Source organism: Peromyscus leucopus, chromosome 5 (assembly GCF_004664715.2).
Source record: "Peromyscus leucopus breed LL Stock chromosome 5, UCI_PerLeu_2.1, whole genome shotgun sequence".
Lineage (NCBI taxonomy): Eukaryota > Metazoa > Chordata > Mammalia > Rodentia > Cricetidae > Peromyscus > Peromyscus leucopus.
The window spans coordinates 128,032,213-128,048,287 of NC_051067.1; the positions used below are offsets into that span (position 1 = coordinate 128,032,213).

The window sequence follows — 16,075 nt, forward strand, 5'->3', positions numbered from 1 at the left end:
AGAGAACAATGTGGAAGTCAGAGCTCTCTTCCACTGTGTGGGCCTTGGGGATCAAACTCAGGTCCTCAGGCTTGGCAGCAGGGTCCATCACCTTCAATCCCTCTTGACAGCCCACTTTTGAAATAGTTTTTAGGTGCTCCTAGATTTCACACAATGAACCTACTGAGATTTATTTGTAATTTATCTCTTTTATGTAATTTCTTACCTAGAATTTATTTCTCATGTTTCCCTTTCAAACCAACACAGGTCACTTCCTTAAGTTTAAAGCTTCAGAAACTTCAAGAAAAAGCAGTTGAGGATGGTGATTATGATAAAGGTGAGTTTGAATCTGTTTGTAGACGGTTTCGTCCTTCTCCCTGTCATCTGTCTTCTTTCCTCCCCTTCTTGGATTCTGCCTCCCTCACCCTGGGAGCTGTGTGGCTGACTCCTTTGAGAGTCTCTGCTCTGGGACAGCCAGCTAGCCTGCCGCCCTGTTGGTCTGTGGATTTCAAAGCACTTTGGAGCATCAACCACTCGGTGGTAGGTTGAACTTTATTGATTTTGGCCAGGAAGGCTCTTCTCTGCAAGAAGCATACTAACTCATCACCGACCGACCTGCCTATGACTCACGGGTCCATCACCTATACCAACTGGACACACATGGGGGCAGCAGGGGAGAATGAAGGTGTTGATTCTGTCTCTGGGATGCAGGTGATGGCATCATCATGGAGCTTTCTGGCTTCATGCTCTCCAGGATGAGATACAGAAATGAGTTGCATTCAAGAGATGTCAGGCAGTGCCAGAGAAAGAAATCCCTCATGGTCAAAAATATCCAAGAGAAGAAGGACACACTATAACATGAGGTCAGGAGCAAGAGCAGCTGGTCAGGAACCAATGAGGAGCCAGATGAGAGTTGGGCCAGAATGATGGGGTGCTGACTGGGCACAGGGAGGTGGAGAAGGGGAGCTTTCAGGGATGGCTGGTTTGGAAGGAGCCTTGAGAGTTCTGCCGTGTGTGGGGAAGGAAGAGAGCTTAGAATAACTTGAAGATTCTCCAGACATCCGTAGTGTTGACAGATACTCCGGCTGATGGCCTGCTTTAAGATCCAGGACTGGTCAAGAAGTACAGTGCAGAGCAAGGATTCTCGGGAAGCATAGGCTGCTGCCCCTTGGCCTGGTTCTGTTATTCCATCGACTATGCCTTGAGCTATTGGAATTGGGACCATGCTGGAATCTGTGAGTGACCTTTGAAAGGGACTTAACTGTGAGTGACCTTTGAAAGGGACTTAACAGTTCCTCCGGAGAGCAGAGGTGCACAGTGTCCTCACTGTGTGTGCCGCCGAGCTGCTCCTTAGGGGAGGGAGAGGATTTGGGGATGAAGGTGACCTTCTCCAGGTTCCCTCATACCTCCTCCACCCGCAGGCCACCAGATTCCACATAATGCTGGGTGAAGGCTGAGTGCCAGAGGGAACAGAAGGTTGAGGCACAAGTACTCTCCATGATAACCCCTGGGCTCCATGCTGCACCGTGGGTAGAAAAGAAGCCAACAGTTCCCGGGGCTGGTCTCACTGCTGCTACATTGTGTCTGTAAAGGGCAGCCCTGGTTTTGATGCTCCCGGCTAGTGCAGCATTGTGTGGGTTTGTTTTCGTCGTCAAGAGCCGAGTCATAGTCCCTCCTCCTTCAGGACAAAGCTCTCCCAGTACCACATCACGTGATTAAAAACCATGCCCACCCCCACCCCCCAAGACATAGACCTTTCTGGACTTGGTTCCTTTTCTAGCCAAGACCGCACCTCCTTGCCTTCTCACAATATCCTTGCCACACGTTGGGAATGGAATTATGATGCTCTTGTCAGAGAAGTCAGAAAGAAAAGGCACCCTCTTTTAGCATCCTTCCTGGCGTTTTCCTTGTTGTGTGTCAGTGGCTACTCCGTGCTTCTGGAGTGGACCTAGCTCTGTGCCCTTTCTCCAGCATCTAGAAGACTCAGGAGGGGAGCTGTGGCTGCAGGAGCTCTTCCACGGAGGGTCAGGCCCCCGGGCAGTGGCTGGGAGTCTTGGTGGAGCAGCTGTCTGGAGCCTTGGAGTGTATAGAGAGGACAGGTTCATTGGCCCACAGTCAGTCACACGCCATTCTCATTCTTCCCAAGCCTCGCGCTTGCGCATCTGGCTTGTGTGCCGAGAACTTGTATGTTGAGTGCCCTGGTGAAGTGTGCATCTGGTCAGTGGACATTCAGTGAACGCTTCATGAAGGATTAAGATGCCGTGGTCCCACACTATCACCGGCTAGCGTAGGTGAGGAGAAAGCACTAGGGACTGCTCATGGCAGAGCCTCTGTTTTTTCTTTGCCCTGGAGTTCATCATGGAAGTGGTGGTGGTAGTCCACGGTGGCAGGAATATATGGTGGAGGGTCTTGCGTCGTGGCTGACCAGAAGGCAGAGAACACAGACCAAATCCCACGCCACTGCTGTGTGTTCCTGTTGCCGTGGACACCACCACCACCTCCACGATGGACTGAAACCCCTCAAATAAACCCCTCTCTCCTTAAGTTGCTTTTGTTAGAAGAACAGAGTGGCAAGAAAATTAATACAGGGATCTGTGAATTCTCATAGATCGATAGGATTCTGGGTCAATGGGACCTCAGCTGACATCGACGAGTACTGATTGTAATGAGATCTGTCGAAAGACCCAGGGATATAGCTTTATTTCTCACCTAGTATCTCCAGGGTTCCTAAAAACATTGGAATTGTCGAGATCTGTTCACCTGGCCTGTATGAACTTTGTTTCCTTTTGCATATAGACAGCAGCGTACTTGTTCTCTATCTCACACAGAATCATTGCACACCCTTCCTGAGATAGAGAACAAGTATGCAGGAAAGCTGCAGGGCAGCAGTGTGTCCCCTGACTTCTGTCTCTTTTTCTCTTTCTTTCTGCTTTCACTGTGGGCTCAAGAGAAAGATGTGGTTGGCAGAGAACAGAAAGTTCCATGTTTTATCTAATCAAAATCACAGCTAGGTTACCCTGAGAAGCCTCCTGGGAACCCCCCTAAGGACTCTGATTCCATCTCTCCTTCACCAGGAAAGCCAAATTCCTATTTCTTTCAACTTTGCTGCTAGCTGGGAAGGCCTGGCGGGTGTGGGGGGGCCGGGGGAGAATAATACTTTCGATGTTTGTTTAGGGCCTTTTTCCAAAAGACACTCGGACTTCATTACATTAATGCTTGTCCTGTGACTGTGGGGGCTGAGGGGCAGGAATGAGACCTTGGGAGAGACCACTGCTCGGACCCTGGGGTGTGGAGTAGAACTCGAAGACATGGCTGAGAGGGAGGAGAAGGCTGCCCACAAGGACCTTGCATGTTGTTCCTGTGTTGGGTATCCCCACAGTGTACTCTGTCAGTTCCTGCCCTATGCCCACCGTAACCATGTCCGCCACTTTGCTCCCCAAAATGAGCAAGGAGAGGCTGTGAGGAAGGAGCAAAATCCTACGATGTGTGTGTGTGTGTGTGTGTGTGTGTGTGTGTGTGTATGTGTTCATGTGTGTATGTGTGCAAGTGTATGGGGGGCAGAGGTTTGCTGGGAACTGAACTTGGGGTTCTCTACAAAAGCAGCAAATGCTATTAATTGCTGAACTGTTTCTCTATCCCCCAATACACCTTAGGAGAAACCTGAATGTTGTGGGGTTTGATGTTTAGATATATTTAGGTGTGCAAATGCTTGCATTGGTGTTACAGTTGGCTACGTATGTTTTATCATGTTGCCTATGGTGGTTAGCCTAGTGGTGTGCTGTTCAAGTGTGCACCTTGGAGGTGAGGGATGTGGCAGGCTGCAGCATGGAGCAGAGGGGAGTGCAGGGCTCCACTGTGGAGCCAAGAGGGCTCTTCAGGCTTCAACATGGGGCTGAGGAACACAGCAGAATATACCATGGAGTCTGCGCCATGGAGCTGAGGGGTGTAGCGAACTGAACAGTGATGCAGCCTGTACTACATAGAGGAGCTGAGGGGTGTGGCAAAATGCACCGTGGAGGGAAGGGTGTGGCTGGCTGTGCCACTAGGCTTGTGTTAATGTACCCTGTGGTGGCTGAACAGTGGGGCCATCCCAGGATGCATCCATACTAGACTATATCTCCAAGTCCCTTGCTCGGCTGTATGAATCAGTGTGTCTTAGATATAGACCTGTACCTCCCAAACCCTCTCTCACATATTTGTTTCAAGTTGCCCCTGGTTGCCAGTTTCCCAGAGACTTTTGTCCTACTCTTCCCCAGGAAGCAAAATGTCGTGGCCTCCGAGGTTTGTATGTGTAACCTTTGGTCCCAGCTGATATCAGTGTTTTGGGGAGGTTGTGAATTTTTACCGGGTAGACCCTCACTGGAGGGATGGGTTTTGAGGGTTGTAGCCTGGTCCTCATTTCTGTTCCTGGCATCTTCCTGCCTGAGACAGTAATGGGACCAGTAGCCTTGTGCTTCCCTGTTCCAGAGAAGATCTCCACTCCCATGCCTTCCCTGCCACAGTGGTTTATCTCCCTGAATAATGAGCCCAAACAACCCTCTCTTCACTGAGTTCTTTCTGTCATAGCAACTAGCTAATACACAAAGTAGCCCTTGATTGACATCTGATCATGACAGTGTAAAGAGGGTTTCTATGTGGGGCTTTGGAAAAGCTCCATCCATTAGCTGTGTGTTATGTGTATTATAATAAAGAGTGATTGGACCACAACCTGCAACTGAGTTGACTGATTGATAGCTTCAACTGGCAGAGGGTTCCAACTCTTCTTCTTGCACAAAGTGACAGAAACATTTAACTTATTCGAAACCCGAGATCCTTAAAAACACCTTCATGAGCTGTGAAACATTTGTTGATAATGCATTTATTTATACATTTGTTTTCATTCTCTGTATGTTTTCAGCCTAGGTATTGTGAACATGAGTTGTGAAATATTTAGCATCTCCCCATCTCCTGGATGGGGATGGCTTGGCAAGTGCAGTAGAGAGTCCTGGGGTGGGTGAGGAGACAGGTGTCAGTGTGGCAGCTGCGGTTTGCCATGCTGTCTGCTCTCAGGCGCCTGTTTGCTCCAGGATGAAACAGGAGAGATAAACCTGTTCCCTGGCGTGGGAGGAGTAAATGTGTTGGTGCTGGATACGAGGCGCCCACGGCTCAGCATTTGAAGGATTGGGTCCCTTTCTTCCTTTTGCCCATACATGTTAGAAAGCACCGGAAACAGACTTCTGAGTAACCTCAGCTGGCAGTTAACATCAGGAATAAGCAGAAGGCAGGGCAGGATAATTTGGCTTCTTATTTTCTATGTGGCAATAAGAAGCTCATTGTATGTGATTTGATTTCTTTCAAGATGCAAAAATAAAATTGTGAATGAGGTAAAGCATGCTATATTGTAAAGCATGCAAATTACAGTGAAGTATTTGAAGTTTGAATATTCTAAACATCTTAGTGAATGGGTTTTTCTTCTCTACAAGGTGGATTTCAGGATCTTGTTTTTCTTGTTAATTTTCTGGTGCTTTGCTGGATGACATTGAATGACACTGAGGGAATAAAACTGTAACGTGTCTTGGGTTTAAGGAAGCCCCAACATTGATTATTGTCCTAGTTAGTTTTAATTTTTAATTGTCAACTTGACACAGCCTAGACTCATCTGACAGGAGAGCTTCAATTGAAGAATTGCCTACATCAAACTAGCTTGTGAGTATTATTGTATATGGGGAATTATCTTGATCAAATGTCTTGTTAAATGATGCTAGAAGATCCATCCTGCTGTGGGTGGCATCATTCCCTAGGCAGGTGGTTTTGGGCTGTATAATAAAGCTAGCTGAGCATGACCTGTGTGAGCTGGCTAGCAAACAGCATTCTTCCATGGTTTCTGCCTTGGGTTCTTGCTTGAGTTACTGCTTTGGCATTCCTCCACAAAGAACATGTGACCCGAAAGTATAAGCCAAATAAACCCTTTCCTCCCTAAGTTGATTTTGGTTAGAATGTTTATTACAGCAACAGACAGAAACTAAAAAAAAAAAAAAAATATCCTGTCTTTGTTTGAGATGGCATCTCACTGCATAGCCCAGGCTGGTCTTGAACTCCTGACCCTTTCGTCTCAGCCTATGTAAAATAGCTAGGATTACGGGTGCAGTACCATACCCAGGCTTGATTATCTTGGTTTTGAAGCTAGGGGGAAAAGATAGAAAGGGACGGAATGGAAGTGGGACCCGGATGGATACAACATCGGAGGAGAGGTGGAAGTGTTCTGGCCTGGGACTTGGCACTCTCCGTGGGCCTCTGCTGTTCTGTGAACTCTGCCCTTGTGGGAATAATGAGCCATCCCCAGAGAACTGTGTCACCCTTCCCTTTATACCTGTCACAAACATGGTGGTCATCTCCTCTCAGGAAGGTGGTGCCCCACCACTTGGCCTTTGCCTTGCTCTGTGCCGTGGATCGCTGGGCGACTTTTTGTTTGTGTCAACTGTCCAGGCATTTATTTCAGTCTTGCATCTATCTAGCGAAATGTGTGGCACGTCTGGTGCCAACCTGCTGTCAGTGGTGGAGCTTCCTGGGTGTCGGTGGCCGTTTCCTCCAGACCTACCTCGGTCTGACGCTTGATTTCTGCTGCACGGTCTCCCAAGGCTTTGGTGTGGGGGTGTGGTTGCTCTAAAGGCCCTGTCTGTGATTGTTGGCTTAATTGTCAACTTGAGAAAAAAAAAAATCTAGGATCACCTGGGAGACGGGCCTCTGAGCATGCTCATGGGGGTTATCATGATTGCCTTAGTTGAGGTGGGACTCCAAACACAGTTTTGACCCACTAGCCTGCCTTTCCTCTTGGCAAAATGAGATGGCCAGCTGCCTGGGAGAAAGGCACACGGTAACAGTGTGAGCAGGGGAGGTGGCCTGGCCCCAGGGGCTGCTGTGTCACACTGTGTCAGGGCTGCTCATCACACTGAGCCCGGAGACCCCCAGCCATAGGCACCCATGCAGAACAGAAAGGGCTTCTTAGGTATATGGCCACATGCTCCACTGAGACACTGAGACTGGTACTGCTCAGGGTCCACTTCCTGCGACTGAAGACGTCAGAGAACTTCCAAATCATTATTTACTAAAAAGAGTTGCTGGTGTTGTCGTTGTTTGCCCTAAGTAACTTTTTAAAAAAAGGCCTCTGGGATCCACTTCCCAAGGACAGTGTGTTAGTTATGTTCCTGTTGTTTTAATAAAGATACTCTGACAAGAGCAACTTGAAGAAAGGCTTTTTGGCTCAGTGCTAGGTTACAGTCTATCACGGCGGGAAGCCACAGCAGCAGGAGCTTGAGAGAGCTGACCATCTTGCATGTACAGTCAGGAAGCAGAGAGCGGTGGTCGCTGGTGACTGAGCAGCTCCCTTTCTCCATTTATGCTGTCCAGGATCTAGCCATGGAACAGCACCACCAGAATATCCAACCCAAGACCCCAAGGCCATGTTTGCATCCACCATCCCATTGTGGCTCCCTATCTTTGCTTCATCCCAGCCCAGTTTCATGTGCTCAGTTCCTACTGTAGTAAGGAGGACCGGGGCTTGCCTGACTCCCCTTTTTGCTGGACTGTGAGTTGAGACAGCGTGTAGGTCTGTGTGTCTTTTCCATCAGTGTCTTTCTTTTCTGTCCTTTGATCTCAGCATTATCTGGGTGTACTAGTTCATGGGTCTCTCCATGGATCCCTGGCTTCTATCTCACTTCTCTCAATTCCTCTTATATGTTGAACCCCACCTTAAAGTTTTTTCCTCTTTCTGTCTTAGTCAGTGTTACTATTGCTGTGATGAAACATGACTAAAACACCAAGTTGGGGAGGAAAGGGTTTACTTGCTTACACTTTCACATCACAGTCCCACCTCTGAAGGAAGTCAGGACAGGAACTCAAGCAGGGCAGGAAACAGGCAGAAACTTGGAGGCAGGAACTGATGCAGAGGCATGGAGGGGTTCTGCTTACTGTCTTGCTTCTCATGGCTTAGTCTACTTTCTTATAGAACCCAGTTCCACCAGCCCTGGGATGGCATCACCCATAATGGGCTGGTCCCTGCCCCATTAATCATTAATTAAGGAAATGCCCAAAGATGGATCTTATGGAGGGATTTTCTCTTAATTGAGGTTCCTTCCTTTTAGGTGACTCTAGCTTGTGTCAAGTTGACATAAAACTAAGACACTTCCCACCTCCCCTGATCACACCGTTACTAGGACAGGTGTTGGCCAGGACACTTCCCACCTCCCCTGATCACACCGTTACTAGGACAGGTGTTGGCCAGGACACTTCCCACCTCCCCTGATCACACCGTTACTAGGACAGGTGTTGGCCAGGACACTTCCCACCTCCCCTGATCACACCGTTACTAGGACAGGTGTTAAAGTAGGCCAGACAACCCTCGCCCTGTCCTAACTATATTTTCTAACTTGATTTCTGCCTGGCCCCCCAGTTGCTCTAGAGGGCAGTGGGTCCTGGCCCATACCACATCCCTGTGAACACCTACCATCCCTTCTTTGTCCTAGGTCCGAGGAGACCCTCCTGCCCTGGGGTCAATGTCGGCATGTTTGTGTGTCCTCCTATGTATTATACTTGGATACAGCTGTTGGCTTTCCCCTGGGCTGAGCTTCTTGGGGAGAAGAGAGACCCTATTTATATTTCTTTTTATTATTTTATTTTATTTTGTTTTTTTGAGACAGGGTTTCTCTGTGTAGCTTTGCGCCTTTTCCTGGAACTCACTTGGTAGCCCAGGCTGGCCTTGAACTCACAGAGATCCACCTGGCTCTGCCTCCCGAGTGCTGGGATTAAAGGTGTGTGCCACCACTGCCCGGCCTTTCTTTTTATTTTTTAAAGACAAAATAACATAACAAATGCAAATTAAATACATTCAGGAGGTACATTTTTTTTTATTATTATTTTAAAATATCAGCTTGATACTTGCCTAATTTTAACTCTTCCCTCCAGCATGGTGCTGGTCAAAGTCTCCTCCTGAGGAATAAGTTTGGAATACTGTAGTGGGTAGCTGTTCCAGCTTTGACCTGGAAGTACTACCCCTAGTGAGGCTTCTGGTAACTGCCATGCCTACCTATGATGTGCCCCTGGGGCGGGGCCGAGATGGGAGCCCTTAAGACCGGAGATCCAGGCTGGCCCTCTTGGTTCCTGGTGACCCTGGATGCTGGATGGCAGACTGGTCAGAGTTCTCCAGAGAACCCTGCTGGAGTACACTTCACCTCTCCTGGATCCTGTAACCAACCCCTTTACTGGCTGTAAGTTACCCCCAAACAAACCTCCTTTTTAACTACATGGAATTGCCTTGTTAAATCCCCACATTAGAATACAGCTTATTACAAATAGTAATTACTGTCTTTATCGTTATGAGACAGGGTCTCATGTAGGGTAGGCTGGCCTCAACTCTCTATGTAGTAAAGGATAACATTGGATTTCTGATATTCTTGCCTTTATCTCCTGAATGCTGAGATTTATAGTTGTGTATTACTATGCTCAGTTTGTGTGGTGCTGAGGGGCTCAAACCCAGAGCTTCATGCATTCTAGATAATTGCTCTAGCAACTGAGCCATATACCCCAGCTCCAATTATTGTCATTTTTATGGTTATTAATAGTAGATAATTATATGAGCAGTATAATCATAGATTTCAGTACCTTCAGGTCAATCTAGTTACAAATCTGACAACAAAATCAGGTTCTGCCATCACAGCAGGCTGTATGAACTAGTACAGATTTTTTCAAGCTCCTTAACGCTTTATTTTCTCACCTGTCAACAGGGCAACAGAGTCATTTGGAGAATTAGCTCATGCTATAACTGGGCTTGCATATGGTACCTAGTGTGATGATGGTGTGGTTTGAGCAAGAATGGCCCCTGTAGGCTTGTGGATTTGAATGTTTGTTCATCAGGGAGTGGCACTAATTGAGAGGGATTAGGAGGTGTGGCCTTGTTGGAAGACGTGTGTCACTGAGGGTGGGCTTTGGGGTTTCCAAAGCTCAAGCCAGGCCCAGTGTTCCTCTCTTCCTGCTGCCTGTGGATCTGGATGTAGAACTCTCAGCTACTTCTCCAGCACCATGTCTGCCTGTGCCCTGCCATGCTTCCCACCATGACGATAATAGACTAAACCTCTGAACTGTTAGCCAGCGTCACCCAATGAAACGTTTCCCTTTGTAAGAGTTGTACGGTCATGGTGTCTCTTCACAGCAGCAGAGCAGTGACTAAGACAGAGGGCTTACCTCCCTTGTCACCTTGACTGGACTTAGAATCACCGTGGAGATACACTTTTGGGAATCTTTCTGGAAAGATTTAACTCCCTGGGAGGGAAGACTACCCAGAATGTTGGTGGCACCATCCTATGGACTTGGGTCCTGGACTAAAATAAAAGGAAGCAAGTGAGTGGAGTGCTGACATTCCCCTTTCCCAGCTTCCTGATGGTGGAGGCGATGTGACCAGCCTCCTCACACTCCGGCTGGGGTGCCTTCCCTCCACGATACATTGTATCCCCTTGTATAAAGCAGAATAAGCTCTTCCTTCCTTACATTGTTTTTATCACCACCACAAGAAAAATAACAAATAACCGAGTAAGTTTTAGCCACAAGCACACACCTAGAAGAATGCTTAGGTATTAAGAGTCTGTGAAGAGGGTCTTCAGCTCCCAGCTTTGTTTTTCTGCTCAGTTTTGTTTGTATTCAACTTCCTGCTTCAAATAAACTGTGAGAGCCTGGCTCAATGTTAGGGAGCATGACAAGAAGCCAGGATGCCTGTATGAAGGGAACGCCTCGTATGTCACAGTAGACAAAGTTATTTTCTGTCATGGCAATGGATTGGGTGGAATGACCTTTCGAAGCTGATGACAGTGACGGGGTGGAAGGGACAGTTTTCCACCTGACCTTTATCCAGGGTGCCAGCTTGTGCCGTAATTTGGGATCAGTTGTTATTGACAGGCTTGACAGAGCACGGGCTTGATGGGAGCTTGCTGGAGGGAGATGGGCACCAGGCGCCACTGTCAGCCTCCGAGTGCAGGAAGCACTTCCATGTGCCCAAGGGTGGCTTGAAATGATGGCTTCCCTGACTCACTGGCAGCGCATTTAGCGTAAATTAGTTCCTCAGGGAGTTTGTTTTGAAGTGAGATGTGCTCATAATGAGTTGTAATTGTCAGATGCTCCGCTCTCTGGTGTCACCCCCACTCGCGTTGGCTTATCACCCCGTCTGTCAGCTCTTGCCTTCCTTCCCAGCGTCATGGTGGGATGTTTTCTTCCCTTCTTTCATATCACTGTATTTTTCCTTTCTCTGATGTTTGCTTGCTTCCTGTAGTTTCTGCCACAGGGGGATTCCCTGAGAGTTCCATGGGAGGGCTCAAGAGTGAATTTTGCTTATCTTTTTGGACTGCTTCAGGGAAGAATTGGTACTGGGCATGGTTGTGGGAAGGGGTAGCCAGTGGGCTTCATGGAAGAAACTCCTCTTCTGAAACTAGTCCATAGATCACCACAGGGGATTCTCTTTAGCTCTTCAGGGAGCCCGTGTGGGGGCAAACAGTTGGTTCCAGTCATGGTAGCTGTGGCCCTGCTCCCAGCTTTCTTCCCAAGCCAGATCTGTCATGATGGACAGACCACATCTCCTGTCCAGAGTGCAGTAGCTCCTGCTCCCATTTCCTCCTGGGCCACGTGAGAAGCCGAGGAACGAGCGGCTCATATACCGTGCCGACAGAAAGGGGCTTGTCACAGGGTTTGGTTTGGATAAATGTTTCTGCAGGTGCATCTTCCCAAGTCTGTAGATCGGGGAGATCAAGGGCACTGACGCCTTCAGAATGGGAGTCCATTTATACAAAGGGTGAGTGAAGGTGTGACTCTTTTATCACACAGGCTCAGGGAAGCATCCAAAGCCAGGCCTGGGGGGCCAGTTATGTGTGCAGCTGGCGGTCCTGAGAGAATCCATCTCACAAATTCCCAGGGCGTTTGGCTCCACTGCCAAACAAAAACAAAACAAGGAGGACAACGAATGTGTGAAAAGTTCTACCGAGGCACCAAATGCCCTGGGAAGGTCCAACTCTGCAGAGAGAGAGAAGGCAAGCCTTCCCCCAGCCCCAGCTGTGGCTCGTACTTTGTGGAAGCGTGACTTCATGGAGTCCAGACACAGTCTACTGGCTGAAGCCTACCTGGGAGAACCCCATGTTCCCTGCCTGGTTACTGGACCCAGAGACCGATTTTTCTGGTCTTCAAACAGGGGGCGCCCCTGGTGAGCTCGGGAAAGTCTTGCTCTAAGGAAACCCTCAAAACTGCCTCCCAGTCAGCCAGGTCAAAGGCACTCTTTGCACATTCCTCTTAGAGGCATTTATGTTCTTCTTGGAGGCGGGGACCGGTTTCTCTGGATTCACTGTGGGACTCTCAACCCCTGAACAATACTCCTGTTAACATAACGTAAGCAGGGCAGGATGACCGGAGCCCGCCTAGAGCCATGTTCCTTCTTTAGGCACAGTGGGAAGAAGAGGACTGTGGTGGAAGAGTGGGCTGCTGAGGGATTCGAACTGTCCTCCGAAGGCTCGTGTGTCTGCTGGGAACTGAACTGGGGTCCTCCGGAAGAGCAGCTAGTGCTCTTAACCACGGAGCCTTCTCTCTAGTCCCTACATTTTTTGTAAGGAAGGAAAAAAAACCCACGAAAAGTTAATAGCGAGCTAAACATGGTGGTGCCCACCTGTCCTCTTAGATACCTTTCTGGTTGCTGTGACCGAATCCCTGACATAAGCATCTTAAGCGAGAATGGGTTTGTTTTGGCTCACAGGTCAAGAGTTGAGTCCATCACTATGGGGAAGGCATGGCAGCAGGTGCCTGAGGGAGCCGCTCACATTACGTCTGCCCTCGGGAAGCAGAGAGAGATGGGTGGTGGGGCTCAGCTTTCTTTCTTCTCTTTATCTGTCAGTTAGTTAGTGTGAGTGTTTCTACCTCAGTTAATCTAATCTAGACAATCCCTTACGGCATGCCCAGAGGCTTGTCTCTGAGGCGATCCCTGATCCTGTCAAACTACCAATCATTTCTAACCATCACATTTATAATTCCAGCTCTTAGGAGTGGAGGCAGGAGAATGGCTCAGTGTTCAATAATAATCTGGGTTCCACAGTGAGACTCTGTCGCAAAACATCAAAAGGAAAGGGAATGGAAAAGCATGGGATTCATGTTGGCTGCGAGGACTGTACTCTGGGAACCTCAGGACCATAACTAAGTCCCCATCCCCTTTGGTGACAAGACACGCTCGCTGTAAACATTGGATAGGCGGTAGCTCCCTTGCAGACCCTGGTCTGTAGACTGCCAACAGCCTTCCCACTTCCTGCCCTCTTTCAATGAGGCTGGACACACTGGCCATGGCTGACTCTCCTCACAAAACCCGTATCTACACGTGAGCCATTACTTCTGCACGGCCCCATGCAGCATCTATTAAAACAGACCCCTCTGATGGTCCACCCAGAGCAAACATTCCAAAACATTGACTTCATTCTGTGACGTGGCTTGTTCTGGTGATTGTGCCCCACCGATTGGATCGCGGTGCCTCTAGACACTGTCCTTCACATAATCAGATCTCTCTTGCCTGTCTTCCTCGGCAGGTGATTTCTGTGGCCTCAGGAGTCCTGCCTTCATCCTGCCCTCCCTTCTTCTTCCCTTTTACGTGTCTGCTCACCCGAAGGACTTCCAGTGCATGATTATGACAAGTTTGCTGTACCTGGTGCCCTTGTCCGAACAATGGACTCTTCAGGGGTTAGTGGGTTTCACTGTCTGTATCAGTGACCTCCAGGAAGAAGGACACATACACAGAACAAATCACCACTGACTTTGTGCTCGTTTTCTTCTTGTTATTTTAAGCAACTCACTTGTTAGTGGCTTAGACCAGCATTCTGGAAAATGTTGCTCTGCCCCTCCACCCGACTCTGCCTTCTCAGATAGCACACTGTTGACAGGGTGAAAATGGTCACCAGCTAAGGCAAGGATGCACTTAGGCCTTTTCTTGGAGCCTGCCTGTAAGATTGGGGCTCCAGAGGAGCTGAGTGGGAGAACTGCTTAAGGTCTCAGTCTCCAGCAAGAAAGCAGGGATGCTGATCTATGCTGTCCAGCCTGGCTCCCGGATACTCCCACAGTGACACTCAGTCTGTCTCCCTGGGCCCATGTGAGCTCCAGGCTCCATGGACACCTCTCTTTGTGGATACTTAGGAGACAGGGAAGGGCTGTAGCCTCTCACATGGAAGAAAAGACAATGTCCTTTAGGAGTGGTCAACACAGGAGGAAAGTTCTCTCCACTGATGGCATCACTCCAAACACACCCAGCATACTGCTCAGCAGGTGGCACCCAGCATACTGCTCAGCAGGTGGCACCATGGACTCACGAGCGTCTCTGCTGCTCTGCTCTGCCTCAGAGTGTTTTTAGAGTATTCCACTAGACTTGCATGATACCGCATGCATTTCTTCATTGCATGCACACATATGCTTGTGTGGGGTGCACATATGGGTGCAGGTGTGTGCATGCATGCTGTGCATATATGGTGGTCAGAGGACAGTTGTCAATCCTCAGGCTCCTAACACTTGGTTGTTTGAGACAGGTCTCTCCCTGGCCTGCCAGCTCTCAGGAGTTTGTCTGTCTCCACCTTCCATCTCATTATCACTAGGATTGCACCAGCTTTTTATGTAGAGTCTGGGGGCCTGAACTCAGGTCTCCATGCATGCAATGTAAGCAATTTACCAATGAATCCATCTCCCCAGCCTATATTCTTTTCTAGTTTTTGGTAGATATGCATCATCACTGATGCTGTACCCTGCCCTGCAAAAAGCTGGCGTGTAGCTATGGGATTATCATAGAAAAGAGCACTTATATTTGATAGAATTAAACCAGGAGCAGGGCTGCCTTGATGATGCACTTGAAACTTGATACTTAGCAACATAATTGTATTCTTGAAACTCTAGCTCATGCAAGCCTTCTACCACTTGTTTCTGGCTCTCTGAGAGATAATCAAACAGTTGAGCGTAGCAAACGATTACCAGCGAGGAAGCGTGGCCTTCCCATCCCACCCAGTCCTCAGCATGCTCGTTTTCCTTGCTCCATGGACACCTGTGCCTTTTGCCTTGCTTTTGTAGTGCGTACCTGTCACCACCTCCTAGTTTCTGTTACTGACATTGTGCTAATGTGTATGACGGAGTTTAGTTGTCCGTGTGTCCCACTGTTCCTTTAAGGGCACTTTGACTTCCAGGTGGCTCAGAGCCTAGGTGCCAGCGGAAACCTGTGCTGCTTACGTGGACTGAGGCGGACGGAAAGAGCTGGGGAGCGACAGGAGGGAGCATACACTTTATGCACGAGAAATAAAAGCACCGGGCAAAGTCAGCCAACAATTCCTCCCTATGTGATGGTCCTCCAGGTGTTGGCCATGGTGGATGTGTGCCAAATGTCAGAGATGCCATTCTGTTAGGTGGGTTTTTTTTTTTTTTTGTTTTTTTTTTGTTGTTGTTGTTGTTATAACCACAAAACCCAACAGAAACAACTTAAGGGAGAAAGGGTGAATTTTGGCTCATGGCTGGTTTAGTCCCATTTGCTTGGGCAGCGTCATGGCAATGGGAGCAGTGAGTGAGGTAGCAAGGAGCTAGGGAGAGGATACTCAGAAAGACCGTCCCCTGTGGACTACTTCCTCCAGCTAGGTCCCACCTCCCCAAATTCCCAAAACTTCCAGAATAGTGCCACCACCTGGGAATCAACTGTGTAAGACATGAGCCTGCAATGGATATTTTCTATTCAAATCCATGATGGCTATTCTTGGTTGTCAACTTGACTACATCTGAATTAACTAAAACCCCCAAATGGAGGGCACACACCTGAGTGTGCTTAATTAAACATTTTGCTTAATTTGAAGTAGGAAGATCTATTTCTAATCTGGATCTTTAAGGTAGGAAGACACACCTTTAATCCAGATTGTTTGAGCTGAGAAAACCTACCTCTAATCTGGGCTGTACTTTCTGCTGGAAGCCTATATAAGGGCATGGGAGAAGGACACTTTTGCTCTTTGCCTGCTCGCTCTCGCCTTGCTTTCAGGTCTCTATTCCTTCACTGGCATCAGAGCCTACTTCTTGGGATTCTAGCATGTACTAA

The 16,075-nt window shown here is 48.4% G+C and overlaps 1 protein-coding gene across 1 annotated transcript in view; it reads left to right on the forward strand.

The window, feature by feature from the left end:
• The window catches only part of Disc1 (DISC1 scaffold protein), a 207,416-nt gene that overhangs the window by 34,961 nt on the left and 156,380 nt on the right, over positions 1-16,075 (forward strand). The window contains exon 3 of the mRNA XM_028889789.2: positions 247-316. Coding sequence (XP_028745622.1) covers positions 247-316 — 70 coding nt within the window. The remainder of the gene's footprint in view (positions 1-246; positions 317-16,075) is intronic.